We start from the raw sequence: 22,442 nt of genomic DNA on the forward strand, positions 1-22,442 counted from the left end.
ATGCATTAAAAAAGGTTGTTTCCATTCCCCCGCACTAACACATTTTATAAGACGTCTAATTTGGATATCAGTATGCGACAAATTTATATTAACCGCAAAACACATTCGCGAGCCAAAAAAAACAAATAGCTGACTCTCTCTCCCGTTTTGCTTTTCAGAATTTCAGGTGGCTGGCTCCAGAAGCAGACCAACTACCTACCCCGGTACCTGACTATTCTGAACTAATTTCCCCTAAACCACCCGCTGAAGCCTCTCCTCGACGTCTCTCTCAACCATTTCATCGACTCAGTATCCCCCGGACATTACAATCGTACCTCACAGCTTAAAATCTTTCCATGCAGGATACAGCGAACATTCTCAGATTGTTCAATGCTAGCCATCACTTCATTCATCTCTTACCTAAACACTTCAAAGTCCTCCAAGCCAGTTCCATTAAAGGATACCTAAGCGGATTTTCAATTTTTCCACAAACTCATATTCGGATCACTTTCACCCCAAGTAGCCAATTCACAGACCTCCATGCTCATCAAAGGTATCCAAAGATTTATCTTTTTTCTGTATTTCACACTGCCACAGCAGTGCCGCCCCAGCAGGGGCCTTTCTCTGTATTTCACACTGCCACAGCAGTGTCTCTCCAGCAGTGTTGGGTAAGTTACTCTGAAAAAGTAATTCATTACTAGTTACTCAGTACATATTCAATAGTGTAATTAGATTACTGTCCAAATTACTCTGTCCAAAAAGTATTTAGTTACTCATTTATTACTTTCTATATCCTACATCAACCTTGATTAGTTAAGTGATTCAAGAATATACATGAAACGGCTTATTGAATTCATTGAAATAATATTATTAACTGACCAAAGTATTACAAAAGTGAGATTTATACATTAAAGCACAGATTTTAAAGTAAGACTTTGAATTTCTAAGTCAATTACGCTATTGCACACGCATATATTTAAATTAATTACATCAAAAGTAACTGTATTTAAATTACAGAAAACATATGAGTTATCCCTTACTTTACTTTTTCAATGGAAAAGTAATTCAATTACAGTAACTAATTACTTAGTAACTAGTTACACCCAACACTGCTCTCCAGCAGGGGCCCTGATCTGTATTTCTTACTGCCGCAGCAGTATCCCTACCTCACAAATGCAAACAGAAACCAACCCCCTTCCAGAGGCCTCAGCCGTGACTCTACCCCAAGCGAAGGCCACAACTCACCGGCCACAAGCTCTGCCATATTTTGTGGGCCAATAAAAACCCAGCCTTGGCTGCTGTCCTGCGCTACATGCATTGTTTTGGGGGGGAAGCACCCGAGGCTCGGGCAAACACAGAGATCGGAGCCCTCACCCCGGACAAAGGGGAGTGCTCTGGGGTCGGGAGAGAATGCCGACCCTGGAGCCCTCTCCCGGGACAGCATATAGTATGCGCCAAATACACATACTATATTCTCTGCTTAACTAAACTGCCACCCATTTAATTAATTGCTGAGGCAAACTCGTGAAATGAGCATTTTCAATCATTTACTTTCAGCAATAGCAGATTTTGAGACCGGACAGAGTTTGGTATTTAGTGCGATTTGAAGCAAAATTATTTGAGCAATGTGTACTGTTGCTTCCTCGGTGTATTTAATTGTGCTCACTATAAAAAAAAAGTAATCTCTGTCTGTATGTTGTTCCTGTGTGAGACGCTTCCATTGTTGCTAATTTTAGCTGTATCTGATGTGTTGTAGCAGGATGATTTGAGGCTTAGAGACTGAAACACGGTGCATTCCTTCGGATCAATGCCATGTTTCAACTGTGGCGAGTCAGGCAGGACCCAATCAGCGGCGCTATGGTTACAGATGAAATCAGCGGATCGCCAACACCTGCAGCCAATCTTCAGGGGAGATAAAAAGGAGAGAGCCAGGAGGAAGGGTGATCTACCTCTCCATATCTCGCAAGACATTGATGCTCTGTCTCTTTCTCTTTATTTAAAGATTCAAGCCCCTGAAGATTGGCAGGATCCTCGCCCGACGGACCATTCCCTCACACGCACGAGCACCTATTTTTTCGATTGCCTGCGCTGGAACGGACACTTTTCACGGGACACTTCGAGGAGAATCACTGCACCAAGAATTCACTGTCACTTTCACATGTGCTTTTGTAATAAATCACCCTCCGTGGATTGTTTTCACCAGCAAACGTGCCAGTCTTGTGTCTTATACCCCACACAACATATAAGAGCTACTTACCCCCTTGCACAAAATATCTTTACCAAATGTATTGCATGTGGCAATGCCATCATATTTTTTCACAAAGTTGAACCACACTTTGAAGGTTTGCTGCAGTCAGTCATAGTGCCAATGGTAATGAACTGCCCATGTGCGTAATGAGATAAGGTTGTGTGATACAGATCAGAGGACCAAACGCATGGTGTCCGTATCTCCTTTACAAGCGGTGGCCTGCAGACAGCAGATAAATGACAATGAGGCAACGTGACACGTGAAGCACCTGTCACCAGAAGCTCAGAGTGTCCCAGACAAGAACAGCGTGCAGTGGACAGTCCTTATGATGCTGAATATTTCAAGAAACACTGGTGTGTAAGAAGAGAGGCTCTGTTCCACAGCTCGCTTCATAAGCTTGCCTCCATACTCACAAGATCAAAACAATCCACACTTGGTTTATAATGGTGAATATTATAAACAGAACTAAACTTTAGCATCAAATGTGATCTAAGATATATACACTTCCATAAGTGCTCTTATGCTTTAGTATTTCTTTAGATTATCTTGAGAACATCTTTTCTTCAGACACCATGAATATGAACTAAAATCAGCTGATAACACTATATTTTAATTGTTTGGCTGCTGCAGCTGTATTATCAAACATTTCAAAGGAGCAACGTTAAGATTTTAGTGGCAGGTTCCATTGCAGCCAATGGTTCAAACCACCGCTCAAGTTTTTGTTTCTTTGCTGAAGGAGGTGGTGTGTGCAGGAAACATCGCTCTGTAGAGAAGTTTGTCCATTAGGGGCTACTATAGAAACAACATGGAGAATTTCATGCACGGGGACCCGCGGTGTATGTGCATAACGCTTCATTATGTTCTTTATACACCTCTGAACACATATTGCATTTTTTTTACTGTGTCCCAATTCCGGGCTGCGCTCTTTGAAGGCTGCAGTTTAAGAGCGATTGCGTCACAGCATCGCGACTAAAGGCTGGTAAAGATGTCTTGATTCAAAATGCGACCTTATTTCAGCGGGTTTTTAATGAAAGAACGAATGTATCCTTCACATCTTTCGCTATCCCGAGATTCATTGCGCGACTGTATCGGCTTGAAATTCTTAAATAATCATTCAAAACCTTAGTTAAATGAAAATATGTCACTCACAAAAGCGGTCCATTTCAGTGTTTTAATATTATATATGATGTTGTGAAGTAATATTATTGGTCCATTATTGTGTTTTAAATGAATAAGACTGGTTAATTTAAAATACTGTAAGGCTGTTAAAATCTACATAAGTGTCATATTCTCTAAAATAAAATAATTCTGGCTCTGTATTTGTTTAATAAGTCGTCTCAGTGTGTCCTGCTGTCGCTGCGCAACATGAGCAGGAGGTGACGCAATTAGGAAATCCTCTGCGAGGTTAGAGCGTCTCATTTCAGTTCACTTCTTGGACTTTTGAGGCTGCGTGCTTTTGAAGAACAAGTCCTAATTTTTAAGTCTGCAACCTTAGAAGGTTGAAACCCCTGAATTGGGACACAGCTAACATCAATAGATCCTCCAAAACATTACACACTGGACCTGCAGCACGCTTTAGCACAGTCTTCTTTTGCTTTTCGTTCTTTCGTGGAACACTAAGGAGCGGCTACGCAGAATGATCACAGTTTTTTACGATGAGTGAATATACACAGTAATGTACATATTAGTGTTTTGTGCCAAACCTGTTGTAAAGCTGTTCACAAACTGAGATTAAAAACAAGCTGTCTTGGTGATAAAGTTTTTTGCATCCAGACAAAAGCAAACATTGATATTGGTCAAGCTCAGTTTTCTCAGACATTCTACGATAAAAAACATATGACATAAAGAATCACCACACTGCTTTAACCCATCCCATTGTAAATTGCAGTTATTCATTTAGGATTGTAATGCATTTAGTCTGAAGGTATATTTTGGTGCATGATGTCAGAAGCTGTGAAGAAACAGGATACAGCTCAGCGCTTTCATCAGTACAAATTCTCAGAATCGTGACAGGAAAAAGCACTTTGGCCAAGACAGACTGCTAGACCAAAAACACCAGAGCTCAGCAGATGTTGTGTTACCATCAGATCTGAACACTAAAACAAGTGTTTGATCGCTCTTGCATTGTCTTGCATGGCATGTTATTGTCTCTTTTCAATTCCCCCGAGTAATTCTGAAAGGAACTTGATAGACAAAGAAAACTATATGAGCACTGGTCTGGGTGAAGCAAATGTGTGACCAATGACAACTTCATCCAAAGCTCTCGATACCATTTTATGTAACTCTTGCGTTCTCAGGACCAGCATGCCTTTGCAGAAACAGTTGCTTACAATACAATCAAAGACATCCCACATCACCACCTGGACTTTGATGCTGGTATCTGTACCATTGTTCATTAAAACACAGCAGAGAATGGCTTCAAAGAGACTACTGATGTTATGACGAGAGCAGGTGAGAAAGTAATGCCATACGCGGAAAAAAACTGCAAACATGCATTTTTATTTACAGCTTTGTCTGCAAAATAAATCATCCAAAAATTGCTACATTTTTACATATTCATACAATACGTCCAGGTTTTGTTGGACTAGTTTGGGTTGGAGCAAAGCTGAGCATTTGCATGATTGTTTGGACAAAGAGCAGGATAAAGTCCAGCAGCCTGTGAACGGAGAAAATACATGTGATGCTGCATTATATCCGTGAAAGACATAGAGATAAGGGCCAGAACGGAAGAGCGAATGCAAAGCACTGACAAATTCAGTCCACCATGCAAACTAAAAGCACAAGATAAAAAAAGCTGTGTAAATACAGACACACTTCAGACCGTCATTCAGTTATGAAGGCTTTAGGTAGAGCTGAGCTCCCTCCACGCATCCAAAGTCTTTCCAGAGCTGACAACAGGATTCACTTTAAACTTAATTTGCATTTGAAAATACAATGCAATTTAACATCTGTATATCAGAAGCACATCAAAGTGAGCAGGGTTGCAAAGTTATTTTCAAGAACAATGTTTAAGTTTTGAATAATAGTGACTGTACAATATTATAGGCATAGGAGTAACATTTTGAGCTTGGGTTTCAGGGCTAGACTTGATTTGCCATTGGGATGGTTTTTGTTACGGGGATCTGGCAACCCTGAAATTCAGCCTTAAAGCAGACTTTAATCATTTTTACCTTCCACAAAACTGCTGAGAATTCCCTTTTTTACTTATAAATTAAACGGGAAATAAAAAATGTCCCAATTGAGAAAACGTCAGATAATTAAAAATGACTCTAAATCAACCATCAGCTTTATGGTCAGCGAGTACTAAAGAATGTTGCTGAAGGATGTGCAAACCTACTTGCGCATTTCTAGTGGCAATAATAAACCTCTCAAAGGAGGCGATACACTCCCCTTTAGAAGGCTTATCTGCCAGCATGGTAAGTTCATATTCAACTAGATGTAAAACACATTAGTTTGCGGCATAAACACGTCCCAAATGATACCAACACAAACACTCAAGCTCACTGCATATACAGCACACAAAATAAACAGGCAAACAAGATTGGATTGAGTTCATCTTTACAGTAACATCATTTTTTTAAGAAAGAGGTTAATAAATAAAACAATGGAAAAATATAATGTTTTGTCAATTTTTGGGAATAGCCTAAATATCAATCATTTGTTCTTAAAAGGTAAATAAATACATTTACAACGTAAACTGGTCATTTACAATTGGGGAGAATAATCACAAATTATGCAAGAGGCTCAACAAGATAGCACCTTTATAACAAATGACTTTAGCAAGAAACCCAAAGTGAAACACAGTCAGGGCAAAGAATTATCAAATATATTCTGCACTTTCTCGTGTGACACAGCCATTCAAAGTGAACGCTCGCTTGACTGAGGAAAATAGAACTGTGCTTTCATCCCATCCTCACAAAACAAACAGTAAATTCTATCTAAACTAACAAGATGTACACAGAAACAAGTGACGAAAGGAATTACAAAACAAAAAGCACCTATTAGGACATGCAAAGAGTTCTTGTCCCATGTTAAGGCCATGTTTAAAATCAACAGGTGTGCTTTATACGTTTTGATGACGAGAAAAGAATTTGACTGAGAACTTACAGATGTGTTACCCTTTAAGAGCCATTTTATCTTGATAGAAATGAAGAGCAAGGTAAGGGCAGGTGTGTGTGTTTGTGGGCAATACGCCTTTAGCGGACCAAGAGAAAGGTTAGACCAGCTAAACCCACTCCTGCTGCTGCGAACAGTGCAGTCTTCATCGAGGACTCTTGCTTTAACTCTCTGGCGGTGTGGAAAAACCTGTAGAAACCCTCCTGAAACAGACAGAAGGAAGCAGGGTGAGTTTAAGCATGACACCATGAGGAGAAATGCAGCAAATGAAAACGGTCACATAACCTCATGGCCAGGAGAATGAGCTCACTCACACCGTGTCTACAACAGACGCCACACCATAACACAACACATTTTAATATCACATTTAGCCTACACTGGATGTGGTGCGGAGCGACACGACAAAACCCAGTAGGAACAAGCAGGTTTTGATGTCGTGTGGCGCTGCTCGCGTCCGGTGTAGTCACAGTGTCAGTGGTTCAGACATGAGATCCATGACCTGTCTATTCTTCTGTAACATTACACTCTATATATACACCTCAGCTTTTGTTAGCTCAACCACTCTCAAACGCTATACATGGCTGTATGAGACCAGTCTTTTTTGACTGCACTTATGCTTTTAGTTGACCAGATTGCTTCCATCGTTTACACCATCAGTAAGTCGCTTTGAATAAAAGTGTCTGCTGAATGAATAAATGTATGTAGTTGTTCTGCAGACTTTTTTCCTGACTGATGCTCACTAATCGACCATTAACTGGTAAGAAGGAAGTCAAATGACAATTTGTGTATCTTAAACTGATTAACAAAAGTTATTTTTCTCAGATTATAGGAGAATTTGTTAACAATTGTAAATGAATTACCACAAACTAACAATGTTTCTGCACTTTCAAAGCAAGGCAGCTGACTCCCTATCATGCAAAACAAGCCCAAGAGGCCGTCTGACTGACTGACACTTAAAGCAGCCAATGACGATTCAGCGCCATGTTCATGTGTCGATGTCCCTGCGTTTTCTGCAGAAATCAGGTTATGACTTCAAACTCCTGCAGTGTTTCATTGCAGTAGATTGATTGTCATTATGATACTCATGATTCTCCAACAAATACCTTTGTTAAACTACACTCTTGAAAATAAAGATGCTTCAAAAGTTTTCCACAGCGATGCCACAGAAGAACCATTCAGTCCAAGGCTCTTTAAAGAACCATCTCTTTCTTATCTTTTCATAATTTGAAGAACCTTTTTCCACCAATACGAACCTGTTGTGAAACAGAAAGGTTCTTTGGATGTTAAAGGTTCTTTATGGAACCACTTAAGACAAAAAAAGGTTGTTGAAGCAACTATACGTTTTTACACTGGACAACAATAGAACGCATTAGAACCCATTATGAGTCAAAATTTCATCCACACTGGATGCGACATGACAATCCGCATGGTTTGGCGTCTTGTGTAGACACGGTGTAAGAACGTATGGTCACTGTAGCAAAACCATGGTGAATTATTGCTTACCATAGTGTAACTGTACGGACACCATGTTTCCATGGATCATTTTGGTCAGGGTCAGAGGAATTAGCCCAAACCAAAGTAAATAGCTTTCTTAAATAGTGTTTAACTTTACAATCAGGTTGTATTTGTACTCTGAGTAAATGCATGAACTAACTGTGAATAATGTCATTTCTGAGCATTTATTAGTCTTCACAAGTGTTAGTTCTATTAAACGCTGAAATGATCTTGAAGTAAGATGAATAAATGTTGTTGTTCATTGTTATTTTGTGCTAGCTAATGCAAATATAACAAGTACAACGTTATTGTCAAGTTATTAGAGTTACACATAGAGGGACATACGGGTGTAACTGTCTGGACGCAGCAAAAAAACGGAAAGCTTCTTCAGACGCAACACCTGCTCTACTGAGTCCAGGTGCACAGCTTAGAATCATATGAGCGAAGCAATAGAAACCAACCATGCGCTTTACACACAATAGACCAAATGGATGAGAGGCCTTTAGCTCTGCTTTCAACAGCTGCCACATAAAGACAAAACAGATCAGAGAAAGAAAGAGCTACGCCAGGCCTCTCAAACCCTTCATTCAAATGCATGTTGCCATTTGCCTTATGGCACAAGACATGGAGTTCAACTGGACCATATCAGACATCACTGGTGACATCCTTATAGATTAGAACAAAGAATATAAACCTAAGGGGTTAAAGAGACCGTACACATTCGGTCATGTTATTCCTCACCTGTAAGAATGCATGATGTCACAAACTATTCGCTCAGACATGACTCACAACAGACAGACAAGGTTGAAGAGCATGGGCACAGTCAAACACTTCTGCTCGGTGTCTTACACAGGGCAACAAAATGACTTGACAAGACTTGTATAGAATACATTTCTGATCATTTTATGGTACTTTGCTCTATGGAGCATCACAGCCTCTGGTCACTGTATGGAAAAGCAGCAGTGACATTTTTGAAAGAAAAACAACAGACATAAGAAAGTCACATATATTTGGAAGGCCACAAAACAAGGATAGGGATGAAAGGATTACCAGTTTGACAGTTACTCAATGTTACCGTGTCTGTTTAGATTTTTGTTAAACTGTACTTGTTTCATGTTTTGGAAATCTACAGTTAAACACTGTTCAGCATCAGCCAAAACCAGCCAGAGTATAACACAGGTTAGATCAAAATCATCATGCAAAAGAATCTGTTATTGACATGTGGAATAGAATACATGTGGAATATCAAATCGGCCTGTGAACGCTCAAGAGCAGGCTGACTGTGAGTTTGCTACTATAGTAAAAACGTATTCACGATTGTGTTAAATGACACTAAAAATGGCAGACACATCTGGAGCACTCGAATGCGCCATCTAGTTATATATATATATATATCTATGGTTGTCTGCAGGTGTCATAGGAAAACAGCTCCCGGCTCCTAAAATACACTCGATTCTGACGACACAAAATCTGACTTGGAATTAGTTCATTCATTTAATAGTCTGCTATATTAGGAAGAAGTGAATGAAAATGAGTCAACAATATGGCACACTGACGTATAGAGCCTGCGTCACACAGTACTGTGGTGGAAATTCATCATAACCATAACAACAAGCTTATATTACACTGGTTGGGATTATTTTAAGTTTTAAATTCATATACACTTTATTTGTCATGTTTATCGTATTAGTTTATAATAAAGAAAACAACAAAACTTTATGGCACATCTGTTTGCTCTTGTGTTTAATCAAATTATTTCGTATACTTTTTGACCATTATCACATTCATTTAATGTTTCTTCTAAAAGAGTAGAATAATGCCATCTGATTTACTCAGGTAAATGTTGGCCTGATCTCTCATTGTGGTCATGTTGTGACAGCTGATCTCCTGGAGTTATTTTGGCAGGGGACTGTAGAGTAAACATTCCTAGTTCAGCGCATTCGAGTGGAAGAAGTCAAACCAAGAAAAGAGACTTGATGGGACATCGCAGAGCAGTTTGAAATGTACTTTAAAGAGCAGTGTAACGTCCCCACAAGCATTGGCAAGATTCTTTGGCTTAAAGCAGTCACTAACTGACACAAAGAGAGCAGCCACAAGGCGGCGGATGCTGTTCTCCACTGAAAGATCCCTACCTACAGATTATAGTAGAGATCTCTGACATAACACCGATAGAAAGAACACCCAAAAGATCAAACACACGCACAAATGAGCTGGCCTTTAAAATACATGAACAATTACGAGAAATGTGAAGCGAGACACCACCCACACATTAACCAAACATGAGCGTGGGCTGCGTGGCTAGGTTCCTCTAGGTGTGGAAAACCCCCCTCGCCAAATACTCGTTCAGATTTAAATTGAAACCTATGGATAACATCCAGGTTCTTCCCCTGTCCGAGGCACTAGTCAGTTTTTCACAAGCGCTGAAACGTAGATGGGTACCACACCAAACACAGTATTGCTATGCTTACCCAGCCTCCGTTTTCCATCAGCCAGTCTCGCTTTTCCCCACCCAGGTACTCCGCTACGGTCTCGGCGAGTCTCGGTGAGCACTCCGAATTCCCTCGCCTGGAGAGAAGCTCACTGGCCAGCACTCCAGTGAAAGCAAAGATGGAGACCACCCTTCCCCAGTTCAGTTTCCCATCTCCCACCAGTTCCCTCATGACCCTGTGCAGACACTGGCTAGGATCGGATCCGCAGGTGTCCAGGAACTCCTGGGAGAGAGATCTGAATTTGCCGCTGTGCTGCTGCTCCATCTCTTTGGCCAGGTATCTCATGGCTTGTGCTGACTCGCTGGGAGGCGTCTGTTGGACCCCGCTGCAGAAACCCACGTAATCTTCTGCCAGCACAAACGTCTCTTCCCTCAACCAACAAGACATTTTCTGAAAGTCAGGAACATAAAACAATATAAATGACATGTCATATAAATGACACATACAGCCTTTTATCGTCACGTACGTTTGGTGGCTTTTACACACAAAATATAACTGATCTGAAAAGCCCTCCAAAAACAAACCATTTTCATTATACATGATTTACATTATACATGATAACAGCTTTTGTTATTGTTGAGAAACTGACAGTGACCGAATATCTCCTCCCGAAATGTCACCATATAAAAAGTAAAACTTTCATTTGAATTCAATAACTTCCTTCACGGTATTCGTACACAGGACAACTCGAGAACACTGAATCCAGAGATCGGTAGATCATTTATAATAACGGCCTTCATCTGTGTAATAACCTCGTGGAAAGAAACGGATTAATACGAACCAGTAGAAACCTCCAACTTGTTTAAATAGCAATGACCCACCGCATAAACGTAGTATCTACATAAATGAAAGATATTTGATAAAACCTTATATTGTCGTGCGCAACTGTGCGAAACACAAAGCCGGCTGCGCCATTGCGCACCAGAACACAAAGACGCGCAATAACACACAGTCCGTCTAAAAATACACACAAATTCCGCTATCTGTTCTAACTCTGTCGGTGAAATGTAGACATTTTCGTATGTATTGGATGATTATTTGTTTACAAACGTGAAAATAATACATCGACTCACCCTCCCAGCGATGTCAGTCTGCGCTCTCCACCGACAGATTCACAAGCGGCAGTCCGATCACGCATCAGACGCTCTTCCGACATTCCGCACTCTTTAAATCCACGCCTCCTCTCTTTTAGACACGCCCTACCGTACGCCGGTCGTCAGAGAGGGGTGTGTCCAGTGTGGGCGGACAATTTCCAGCAATAGTATCCAGCTGCAGGCCCGCAGCCACTCGTTTTAGGACACACGATCCAGACCACGAGTCTCAAGCCGGAGGGGCGCGCCGGCAGCGCCACGCGTTTCTGGAGCAGGATGAGTTCTGTCCAGTTTTGTGAAAAATCTATGTATATACATCTTTCACATATTGTAATTACAATTTAAAATCGTTGTAGTATATCATAGTTTTTTATAGTTTTGTGCCCTTTACAGTCTCATGGAAGATGGAACACCTGGAAGGTTGCAGGGAGTGTCCTTTATATATTTTTTCATTCCAGGAACACATGGAGTATTTTCGGTGTAAATCGGATGATGAAATAGGACTGAAAGTTAATTTAATATCTAACTGTTTATTATTCCTGTTGCAATCATACATCTCTCAAAATTTACAAATATGTTCTGTTTGACTGTATTTTGTTGAAATGTTTGTTCGAGAAATGCAAGACTTAATGTAAAATAATGTCTATTTGACAAATAAAGTCCACAGTTTGTCCCCAAGTGTTGAACAGACATGGATTATTTAGATATTATGAACATCAAGTAAATCATATTTTGAAGTCTGAAAAATAAAGTAGCCTATATTTCACATTGAAAGTCTATACTTTGTGCCTAAGTGTTTGTTTCAAAATCAACAGATATTGATTATGTAGATATTTTGAACAGATCAAACGGATCGAACATAGTAAATGCATTTAAGAGAGTTAGAAAATATGACTAAGATGTTCAGAAACCACTTCACTTTCACACCACGTTGTATAATCAAATGCACAACAACTTTATCCCGTTCCTAATAGAGCACAGATAGTGGTGAATACTAATGCATTCAGTCTTTCTGCCACTCAGTGGGCGCCACTCGCTAGACTTCACGTAAATACCCTCTGTAGACTAAATGTGACCCTGGACCACAAAACCAGACACAAGTAGCACAGGAATATTAGTAGTAATAGCCAACAAAACATGGGTGAAAATGATCAAGTTTTCTTTTATACCCAAAATCATTAGGATATAAAGATCATGTTTCATGAAAATATTTTGTGGATGCAGCAAAATCATGAACAGAAGTTATGTGTAAATCTTAATTTAAAAAATGTACCCTTATGACTGGTTTTGTGGTCTAGGGTCACAAGTAAACATTTCCCTGTAGGAATGTAATGACTTTAAACAAATTAACACATCTTAAAAACAAGGGTGGCTATACCGATCACCAGTGGTATTTATTGAGATACTTATTAATTCAGCATTAAATTGTTTAGGAAAAATATATTTCTAAAATATATGTATCTATAAACTGATTATTTACTTTGTGACAAAGAAAGATGTTATTTTGCGTCAACAATATTTAAGCAAATCCACAGCAAAAAATAAATACAAATCCACACTGAAAACACTAAAACAGTCCATTTAATTCTTCTGAATACAGTGGCTATATTAAACAACTGGAGACATCAAACAATAATTAATACAGAGGGTATATCAACTTGAATAAAGCATACTGTTTGTGGATTGATGCAGCAATTAACCATTTGATTCAGATCAACACTAGAACACATTTGATCTAAACAGGACAACTGAAAAACTGAAAAGAGTTTTATTTACATTCAAGCGCAACCAAAACTCATATAGTTATAATAATAGCATCATGTAAACTACACACACTATTATTACAGTATATATGAAATAATGGCAGTAAAGTCAATTTTAAATACTGTTTTCATTATTTGTAGGGCTGGTTTCCTGGACAGGGTTTAGATAAAGCCAGGACTAGACAATAGTTAAATCTGGACATTTATTTGTTTTTACAAGCATGCCTTTCAAAAAACATTACTTGTGTGGGTTTTGAGATGAAAGAATTGGCACTGATGTATCTTAAGATATGTCAGTGCAAGCTGTTTTCAGTTTAGACGACTCAAACTGTATTTTTGTTCTAGAGCTAGTCTTAAACCCTGTATGGGAAACCACCTCATAGTCATTTAAACTAGACCTGTTCCACAAGGTCTCTCTTTGTAAATCACTAACATAACACTATAGCAACAAAAATATAATTCAAATATAATATGCTATTCTTAATAACTACTTGAATGAATGAGTTCATTTCGTTTATAACTTTAGAGATAAGATAAATGACATATGACATTTATGAATTTGTGTTAAATAATAGCCTGACAGATAAGACTCCCTACAGCGATACAAAGAAGTCCATGAAAAACATCTCTTGTCACACGGGTACAGACCAACACATCAAGCCCAAATCTGCAGAAAATAAAAAGACAATGTGCATGATATTGGTATAGAAGGATTGCAAAAGGAAACCAGAATATGGTTTAAAATGACGAAAGGTTTGGGGGGGGTGTTGTGTAAAGTCCCTCCTGCTCTCAGGCTGGTGTAAAACACCTATCACTACAGACACACCCTTTGCTATAAACTACATCTGACCCAATTCAACAATCTTATGTGCAATGTTTAAAAGCATTTACTGTACCAGCGCCAGTTTTACTATTGACTATTTTTATAACATCAACTCATCTTATTACACGGCTCATCTGAATACTTAATTCTGATCGGACAGTCGCGACATTCCAAGGGTTGTTCATTCCAAATAACAACTGCTCAAAACTAATAACACCCTGTAACCTGGATGCTGCAAATCATTTTGAGAGGGGCAGTTTAATATTACACATCAATGAATTAATAACATATTGACATTATATTTACAAATGATTAAACCAATTTGCCAGTTCGTGACGTTTGAACTTCGTTTCTCACGGAACTAAACAGCTTTTCCTCACTGAAGGTCTGCATTCAGTAAAAATGAGCTAATAAGATATTTCCAATTCACATTTCATATCCAGTTATTTTCTCACGTGGCAAGTAGCTGTGTAATAAGTGGGATAACGTACAAGCAGACGGCTGATATCACCAAATAGGCAAGACCATATACAAGACCCTCCGCTTCACGTCCTGATCACACTAACTGGGATGATTTCTGAGATAACAAGAAGCTGCCTTTACATTATCCCTTACATGACCTGTAACCATGTCTACATTCTTGACCAGATCACTGCTAATGTATTTTGGTTGCTTTTCATAGTTGCCTTGTAAAGATACCTGCCGAGACCGATGTTATCTTCCTATTTTGTATATATAGCTGTCCAGCTGGAATTCTTCAGACAAATCTTAACAGATTAATAGAAATGCTCCAGAACAGATAACGCCCTGCAGGTCTTTGGTAGTCACCTAAATTGAATAGTCTTCTATGTATTTCTATAGCTTCTGTGAATTTGTGAATCAACGTTTCAGTACAACTGGCTTAAAAGAATCCGCAGGTAGAAAAGTGCATATCACACACGTTTACAAGTTATTATGCAAAGCAGATTGTGGGTTGTGGGTTCGATCCCAGGGGATTGCAAATACCTATGTAAAATGTAAAGGATAAAGCAATGTAAGTCACTTAGGATAAAAGATCTGCCAAATGTCTAATGTAATGTAATTTTTGTGCATGAAATTGCAGTTAGATGTACAGATAAAATATATTTGTGGATTGTACATATGCATTGGGACAAGTGCATTTGTAAATAGAGGGCGTGTGGATTGCTGTGCGTGTGGATCTCTTGCGTTCATTTGTGAATTGTAGTGCGTGAATGTGGATTTTTTTACGTTTATCTGTGGGAGGTTTTGATATTCTTTTAACTCCACATTACATGACCATGCCCCTCCCAAACGTAATGGAATAAACTTCACAAAGTTTACAACAGGTCTATCAGACGGTTTGATTTTTTATGTGTCCCTACTGTATCTACATTATATGGGTAACGTATGACATGAAGCCTATTTGATAAATTTCGGAGTTGGTACTCACCCGCAAGGTGTTATCCCATGATCCCGAGCAGAATGCCGTACCATCAGGAGAAACTCGGACAGTGCTAATCCGGTTTTCATGGCCAAAGAGAACCCCCACCCTGGTACCTTTCAGCACATCCCAAACGTTAATGGTGTAGTCATTATATCCAGCAAACAGCAACCGACCTGAGAAAAGCATACAGAGAATACGTGTATTTTATTGAATGTTCAGTGTTTTCTCCCAAAAAATCTTTATTTCTCACACAGAGCATTTGAAGTTATTGAGCATGGACTGGGGATTTTGGGGGGTGAACTATTGCAATGCAATGTCTGATTTACTCATTTTGTAGGGTGGTATTTAGTCCAAAAACAGAAACTAGTGAACAATGTAAGGACATTGGAAATTCCAGCACTACAAGATCTGTCACAAGTATATAATCACGAGTGAACACAAACGTTAGTCCTCTCATTTTGTGTGTAATTACAGCTGATATTAAGTGATTCACTTTAGAAAATAAAGAAAGACTTTTTTGTCTATTGGCCTTAAACTGCTCGAACCCCGCAAACGCTGCTAGCAGCTATAATATTTCATTGAATCAGCATACTGTCTTTTTTACTCTATATATACTGTATAACATATGTGAAGTTTATAGAAGAGTCAAGAGAACACATCTGTCACTATGTACTCCCTTGTGACTTTCTTCCAGAAGCCATTATTTAGAAGGTTCACAAAACATGATGTGACCGAGGACAAGACCCGTCTGCCTATGACTCGCTCTGTAGCTCTTAATCTCATTAGCTACCACGAATTGTCCTCCATGTGCAAAAATAAATCTCAGCATTATACAGTCACTGGTGAACATGGGTCATGTATTCTGTGCTCTGGACTTTGTATGAACATCCGTTGTCAAATGACTTGTTCAGGGCAGCACTATATACATTTTGTTGTATTAACTACTATATAGGAATGTGTTTGACCCTCCTCATCCAGTTTTTACTTTTGTTGAATGCAAAATAACACATAGCATTACAATGTTCTGCTAAACTTCTTTTGATTTTGAGAATGAAAGGCTTGATTTTGTTGTCTCACCACTGAGGGAAAAGTCCACAGTGGAGGCTCCAAATATGACACTCTCTTTAGAGAAGACGGCCACCTCACGATCAGCTCTCAAGTCATACAGGCGACACTGAAATGACATCACAGAAGGATGGATTGAGACGCTTTGACTGGCTTATCATAGATCACTGGTTGACTAATACGCTTCATGAACCTTGATCCGTGATATCAACATCAAACAAACAACACACACGCAACATGAATTTATCAATTCATCAACATGATAAAAAGGGCATTAAGATTAAAATCAGATCAAATGATCAGTGATGGATTCACTGACTAAAGCAATGATTTTCTCATCTTTATCTACAGTATGTTTGGAGGGAGCATTCAGTGTACACAAGGCAATTAGAAATAGACTTGATCATCACTGTTCTTCAGTAAACTCACTGTAGCATCATCAGATCCAGATGCAAAAGCATCACCACTAGGATAATACCTGCAAATAAATAAACAAACAAATACACGTTAATGTTTTTGATTGAAATTTCAAGACACAATATGAAATATCAGCAGGGTCCACAACACTAAGCTAAAGATAATGCTGTTCAACATTTCTAAATGTATTGTGTCCATTCCAGTCCAGTGTCTGCTGAATTTCAAACAAATCAAAGCTCAGGAGAGACAAGTAAAGCTGTTTATTTTGTGTCAGCCAGAGCGCTTACATCAGTCATTATTACTCAATAATTTTAAAACCACTAATATATTTTATAACCTTATGTCTTTATCAGTGCACATACGTTCTTTTCAAAACATTGTTTCCCCACTGAAAGAGAAAACTATTAAATTAAGAAAAGGATCAGGAGCCCAACCAAAGCAAGTACTGATCACAATAACGTTGGTATTCCAAATCATTACAGGTGCAAAAGGAATATTGATTCAATGGAATTAACACTGAAAAATCAACAGTTTATTAGCAATTAATCTGTTTCAAAACTGTTTTGTTTTCCTATAATTTCAATTTATTCGGCAAGGATAAAAATCAATCTTGTTTGAAGAATCTTTTTTATTTTAAAGATATTACTTTTTTATATCTATATTATACTATAATTATAATGTAGCCAATTCATGTGACCCATTGGATGAAAATGTTTAAGTGCATAAAAAGGGCATAAAGATTTCACAAGCATGTGAGAAATCGAGATATTTAGATTTCGTTCCTGATGTGACATAGACGCAGGCTCTTATTATAATATTACCGACCCTTAATCTACACAATTCGACCAATGCTGCTGCCAACCTTTAGTTTCACAAGCGACAGCGGTGTCCGTGATGCCATGGCTAACGTACATGGACAGCATGCAATAAAGTTGCTGCACAGAGTCCAAACCTAGGAATTGACTATAGTGGATTTATTTCATTTTTAGTGGAAATCCCTCAGAAACCATAAGTAAAAACCTGCTTGTTTGCGAGAATCACTTCAAGCCGGGATGCTTTTACAAACCTGTGTGCGCATTACGTGGATTTTTGGCAAACATACACGCACAAAGTAAGCACATTAGGATGCGCTGTTTGCCGTGACATATTTTTTTGTCTCCAGTCAAATGGTTTGAGACGTTTAAAAGCGAAACTAACAGCATTGGAGTTCAGGAAACATAATTTAGCTTAACCATTGCCACAGTACTACACGTGTGTTGTGTTGACACGCCGGACAGAAGGGGGGTTGGGATGCGCTTTAACTCATTATCATTTAAAGAGACATGCACCAAAACGGGGTTGTGTGAAAAGGAGCTGTTTTTTGACGAGGAAAAAAGGATTTTGTTTACACAGCCATCAAGTGTTTTTAAGCAAAATATGTTCCAGACATTTCATGAAGACCCTAATAAAACACACCAACGTTGAATGTGCTCATACGATGAGTCCTTTAGAAAAGAATCATGGTATATTAAAAGAAACAGCTGCAGATTTACAGAAAGATGGTGGCTGGCATATTTTACAAACAATATCAATCATAAACTGTGTCCCAATTCGCATACTATCCATCCTAAATAGTATTAGAAAATAGAATGAGTATGTCCCAAATCATAGTATGCTGAAATGAGTATTCTCAAATTCCCCAGGTGGTCTACTGTTTCCGGTGAAAATTCGAAGTGTGAATCCTTGGACACTTAACGGCAGATATCACCCACAACTCACCACCAGAGAGCCGAGTTTAGTGAAACTACACTGCATTTATAAAATTAAATAAAAGATGCTTCACTAAATTAATAAATGTAAGTATACAGTCAACATTACACACAAAATAATGAATGAACGTTTAGCTTTAGTAAGTCCGAGTGCACAAAAATGTAAAATACTTTTACATAACAATAGTAAATACTTTAAGTACATAATATAAGCAGGCAAATTGGGACGCAGCAATAGACATTCAAGGCAAAACAGGTGAATGATTTCATTGCCATATGGGAAAATATACGGCTTTCAAATTTGGAAGATTTTTTCAGGATTGGTATAGATGTGTTTTTATGTGTTTAGTCACTCACTTCACACAGTTGATGTCAGACTCATGGGTCTCAAAGGACTGAACGTTCTGCCCTGACCGCATGTCCCACACATTAGCCTTTCTGTCACAGCCCTGAAACACACACAAAGCACTCCAGAAACCTGAAGAATGATAATCCAACATAACTGATTTCCCACACGAGGGGAACAATTCCAAAAATAGCGTCAACAGTGTGACCTCAGGTATGTTGTTGTGTGTGTTTGAGTGTAGACAAGTAGTGTTTATAGATGTTTAGATGGATTAGGAGGTTTTGTAGCTCTGACCCCTGACACAAAGGTGTTTCCAGTCTCAGAAGGTGCGAGGTTCAGTGAGAGAACATCTGCTGTGTGACCGTTGAAACTCTGCAGTAGTTGTGCACTTTCTACATCCCATAATGCACATGAGCCATCACCGCTTGATGTCAGAATCTGAAACACACACACAAACCTGCTGATCATAACATGATTTGCGTTGTATCATGGGAAATATGAGTGACCGACTGTACATCAGATGTACGCTCAAAATCAGAATGCATTGTGGGTAAAAGTAGTGATCAAATGTAGGGAATGAGTTGTTTACTCAGAATTTGGACAACACTACAAAATGGCGGACCCCCAATAGAGTGCACTATATAGGAGATAGTGGGTGAATTCAGACACAGTTAGAGTTGGAGTCTGTAGGACAGTTGCTCTCCAGGAGCAGGGTTGAGATCACTGGTATTGAGCCTCATCGCATCTTGTGGAAGTATTGGCAACGAATTGGCCGTTAACATGATGGCCTCATAAAGCAGGGTTCCTTAACTCCGGATTTCTTGATCCACGTTTCTGCAGAGTTTGGCTCCAACCCTAATCAAACACACCTGAACAAGCTCATCAAGATCTTCAGAATTCTTACAAACTTGCAGGTAGCCCTGATAGCAAGAGAGCAGATGATAACCATTGAATCAATGATAAAAACTGTTGATTTGTACATGTTAATTGTACCGAATCAATATTACTTTTGCACCCGAGATTAATGTTGAAGCAATGTTGACATTTCAACAAACCACCATTGTTGTGATCAGTGTTTTGAAGATAGATCATCTTTGGCCAGTGTGAAAATGTGTTCAAAGGCTCAAATTTGTTGTGGCAAAGAGAGACAGAGTCTTTAAGACCAGGTGATGATGGGGATTTTTTAAGTAGTGATGTAATCGATGTCAAGTCATCTATATAACTGGTCTTAAATGTGCGGTGTTATTTGTAACGGTGGCTGTCCAAGATAACATTACCACTAAAGGAGAGTATCTAACTCAAGTCTCTGGTGTTATGGCGCGTGGCTCTACCCACGAACCCTTATGTGGAAACTACAATTCGCAACAAAATAATACGACATTATATCAGATTTACGGTCAAGCTTAATTGTTAGGGCGCCAGATAGGAGTACGCCTGTAAAAAAATATAAAGAAACCCAGGTTCCCTTTCTGTCGGTCTCTCGACGTTGTGTCGAGACGACAGATGGGGTTCACCCTTGAGAACCAATCAACTCTGACTACTATAGAAGAGGCCAATGAAATTTGGCGAATGAAATTTGCATGCTGGTCTCCGCCCCTGGATATCCGGTATAAAAGGAAGACGGCGTGCAGCATTCATTTACCTTTTGTTCTTCAGAGCCTTTGCTCATGACTACTAACAAGACGAATTCAACGAATTCTTCTCCTACATTGCCGAATCTACGACGTAGAGCAGCAGATCGTCCCAAACTGCGGCGACCTTCCCTTGGGCGTTTCGGCAGTTCCAGAGGTGTTAGAGATATTTTCCAAAAGGAAAACCTCCACCCCGTCAGCAACCTTCTCACAAGAAGCAACACTAATGGGAAGACCCCAGGGAGAACAACATCGGGCCCGACCTTCACAGCCCCGTCTCTGATCGTTCAGTACGGGACGGCTTCTGCCTCTTCACCAAAGCCGGACCCTTTTCAGGGCCTGGCGCCCACTTACTCACAGAGTTTTTCCGCTCTCCCCGGGTGAACTTTGCAGCTGGACTGTGCTCGGCAATCCGATCTCACGTCTTGGAGAGGCGTGAGGTCGAAAACACACAACAGCAGCCACCACTCTCAAACTGACAGTGCGTGCAGCTGTTACGCCACGCAGGTAAGTAGGCGGAGCCAACGTGATGTGGTTGGCTCCGCCAGCCAACGAACCACTCCCCGTGGGAATGGTGAAGCAGACCGTCCTCTCTGTCCCCCTGCAGTCCCTGGGAGCTTGAAGGCTGCCCACACTGTCTCGGTAGCTAATGAGTACGGTCCGTCTTGGCTACTCGATCCAGTTCGCCAAAAACCCTCCCAAGTTTCAGGGCATCCTCTCTCCATCTGTCAGAGGCAGGGACGCCTCCGTACTTCGGGTAGAGGTCACCACCCTTCTGGCGAAACAGGCATCAAGTTCGTCCCTCAAGCCAAGATGTTCAGCGGGTTTAAAAGCTCGTACTTCATGGGTGCTCGGGCACCTAGATCGATTAGGACTAACAACAGGTCAACCGAGAAAGGAGCAAGCTCTCCCCAGTGCAAAGCATCCTCTTTCTCGGCATGGAACTGAACTCTGTCACTAGGTCGGCGTGACTGTCCGCAGTACGCGCCCAGTCGCTGTTGAACTGCCTGGAACAATTCGGGTAGTCAGCAGTCCCCCTGAAACAGTTTTCAGAGGCTCCTGGGAAACATGGCGTACTCGGCAGGGGTAATAGCCCTCGGGTCGAGGCACATGAGACCGCTCCAACACTGGCTACAGAGTCAAGTTCCAGAGGAAAGTGTGGCACACCGGCAGCAGGCGCATGGTGATGACGCCCCTCTGCCGACGCACCCTAACCCCCTGGTCTTCCATGACCTTTTTCCGGACTGAGGTCCAACTTGGGCTGTGGTGACAACGAACGCCTCCCTGCAGGGGTGCAGTGTGCAACGGGCACGCAGTAGCGGGGCGCTGGACGGGCCCCCGCCTGCGCTGGCATACCAATTGCCTAGAGTTGTGGGCTGTGCTATTTGCACTGAGGAGGCTACTCACCCTCTGTGGCGGAGACCATCAACCAGGCTAGTGCCCCATCTATTAGGCAGTTATACGTCTCTAGATGGCCCCTCTTCTCGTCCTGGTGTCTGTCTTAATGAGAAGATCCACTGAGGTGCTCGATCGGGATCATGTTGTCCTTCTTAAGAGACTGGAGACTAACATATCCCCTCCACACTGAATGTGTATGTAGTCGCTATCGCCACTCATCACGACTCAGTTGATAGAAAGTTTCTAGGGCAGCACGACTGGGTCACCAGGTTCCTAAGGGGCACGAGTGGGCTGAATCCGCCTCGTTTCCGATCCAAACCCTGTTGAGACCCTAACGTGGTCCTGGTGGGCGTCTCTGGGCCCCCTTAGAGCCCCTCGGAGGTTCAAATC

The 22,442-nt window shown here is 40.4% G+C and overlaps 2 protein-coding genes across 2 annotated transcripts in view; both read right to left on the bottom strand.

The window, feature by feature from the left end:
* Nucleotides 1–5,773: 5,773 nt before the first annotated feature.
* bcl2l10 (BCL2 like 10) lies at nt 5,774–11,534 on the bottom strand. Its single transcript, XM_056766938.1, has 3 exons — nt 11,400–11,534; nt 10,306–10,716; nt 5,774–6,546 (listed from the first exon to the last, which is right to left on the bottom strand). Exons 2-3 carry the CDS (start codon nt 10,711–10,713, stop codon nt 6,424–6,426), a joined length of 531 nt encoding a protein of 176 aa, XP_056622916.1. The 5' UTR covers nt 10,714–10,716; nt 11,400–11,534; the 3' UTR covers nt 5,774–6,423.
* Nucleotides 11,535–12,990: 1,456 nt separating this feature from the next.
* The window catches only part of gnb5b (guanine nucleotide binding protein (G protein), beta 5b), a 54,317-nt gene continuing 44,865 nt past the window's right edge, over nt 12,991–22,442 (bottom strand). Inside the window, exons 7-12 of the mRNA XM_056766906.1 lie at nt 19,318–19,461; nt 19,035–19,126; nt 16,942–16,990; nt 16,525–16,621; nt 15,454–15,620; nt 12,991–13,847 (exon numbers count right to left, since the gene is read on the bottom strand). Of these exons, the coding sequence (XP_056622884.1) occupies nt 13,836–13,847; nt 15,454–15,620; nt 16,525–16,621; nt 16,942–16,990; nt 19,035–19,126; nt 19,318–19,461 (561 nt within the window). The 3' untranslated portion in view covers nt 12,991–13,835. The remainder of the gene's footprint in view (nt 13,848–15,453; nt 15,621–16,524; nt 16,622–16,941; nt 16,991–19,034; nt 19,127–19,317; nt 19,462–22,442) is intronic.

The sequence above is a fragment of the Triplophysa dalaica genome, chromosome 14, assembly GCF_015846415.1.
Source record: "Triplophysa dalaica isolate WHDGS20190420 chromosome 14, ASM1584641v1, whole genome shotgun sequence".
Classification (NCBI taxonomy): Eukaryota; Metazoa; Chordata; class Actinopteri; order Cypriniformes; family Nemacheilidae; genus Triplophysa; species Triplophysa dalaica.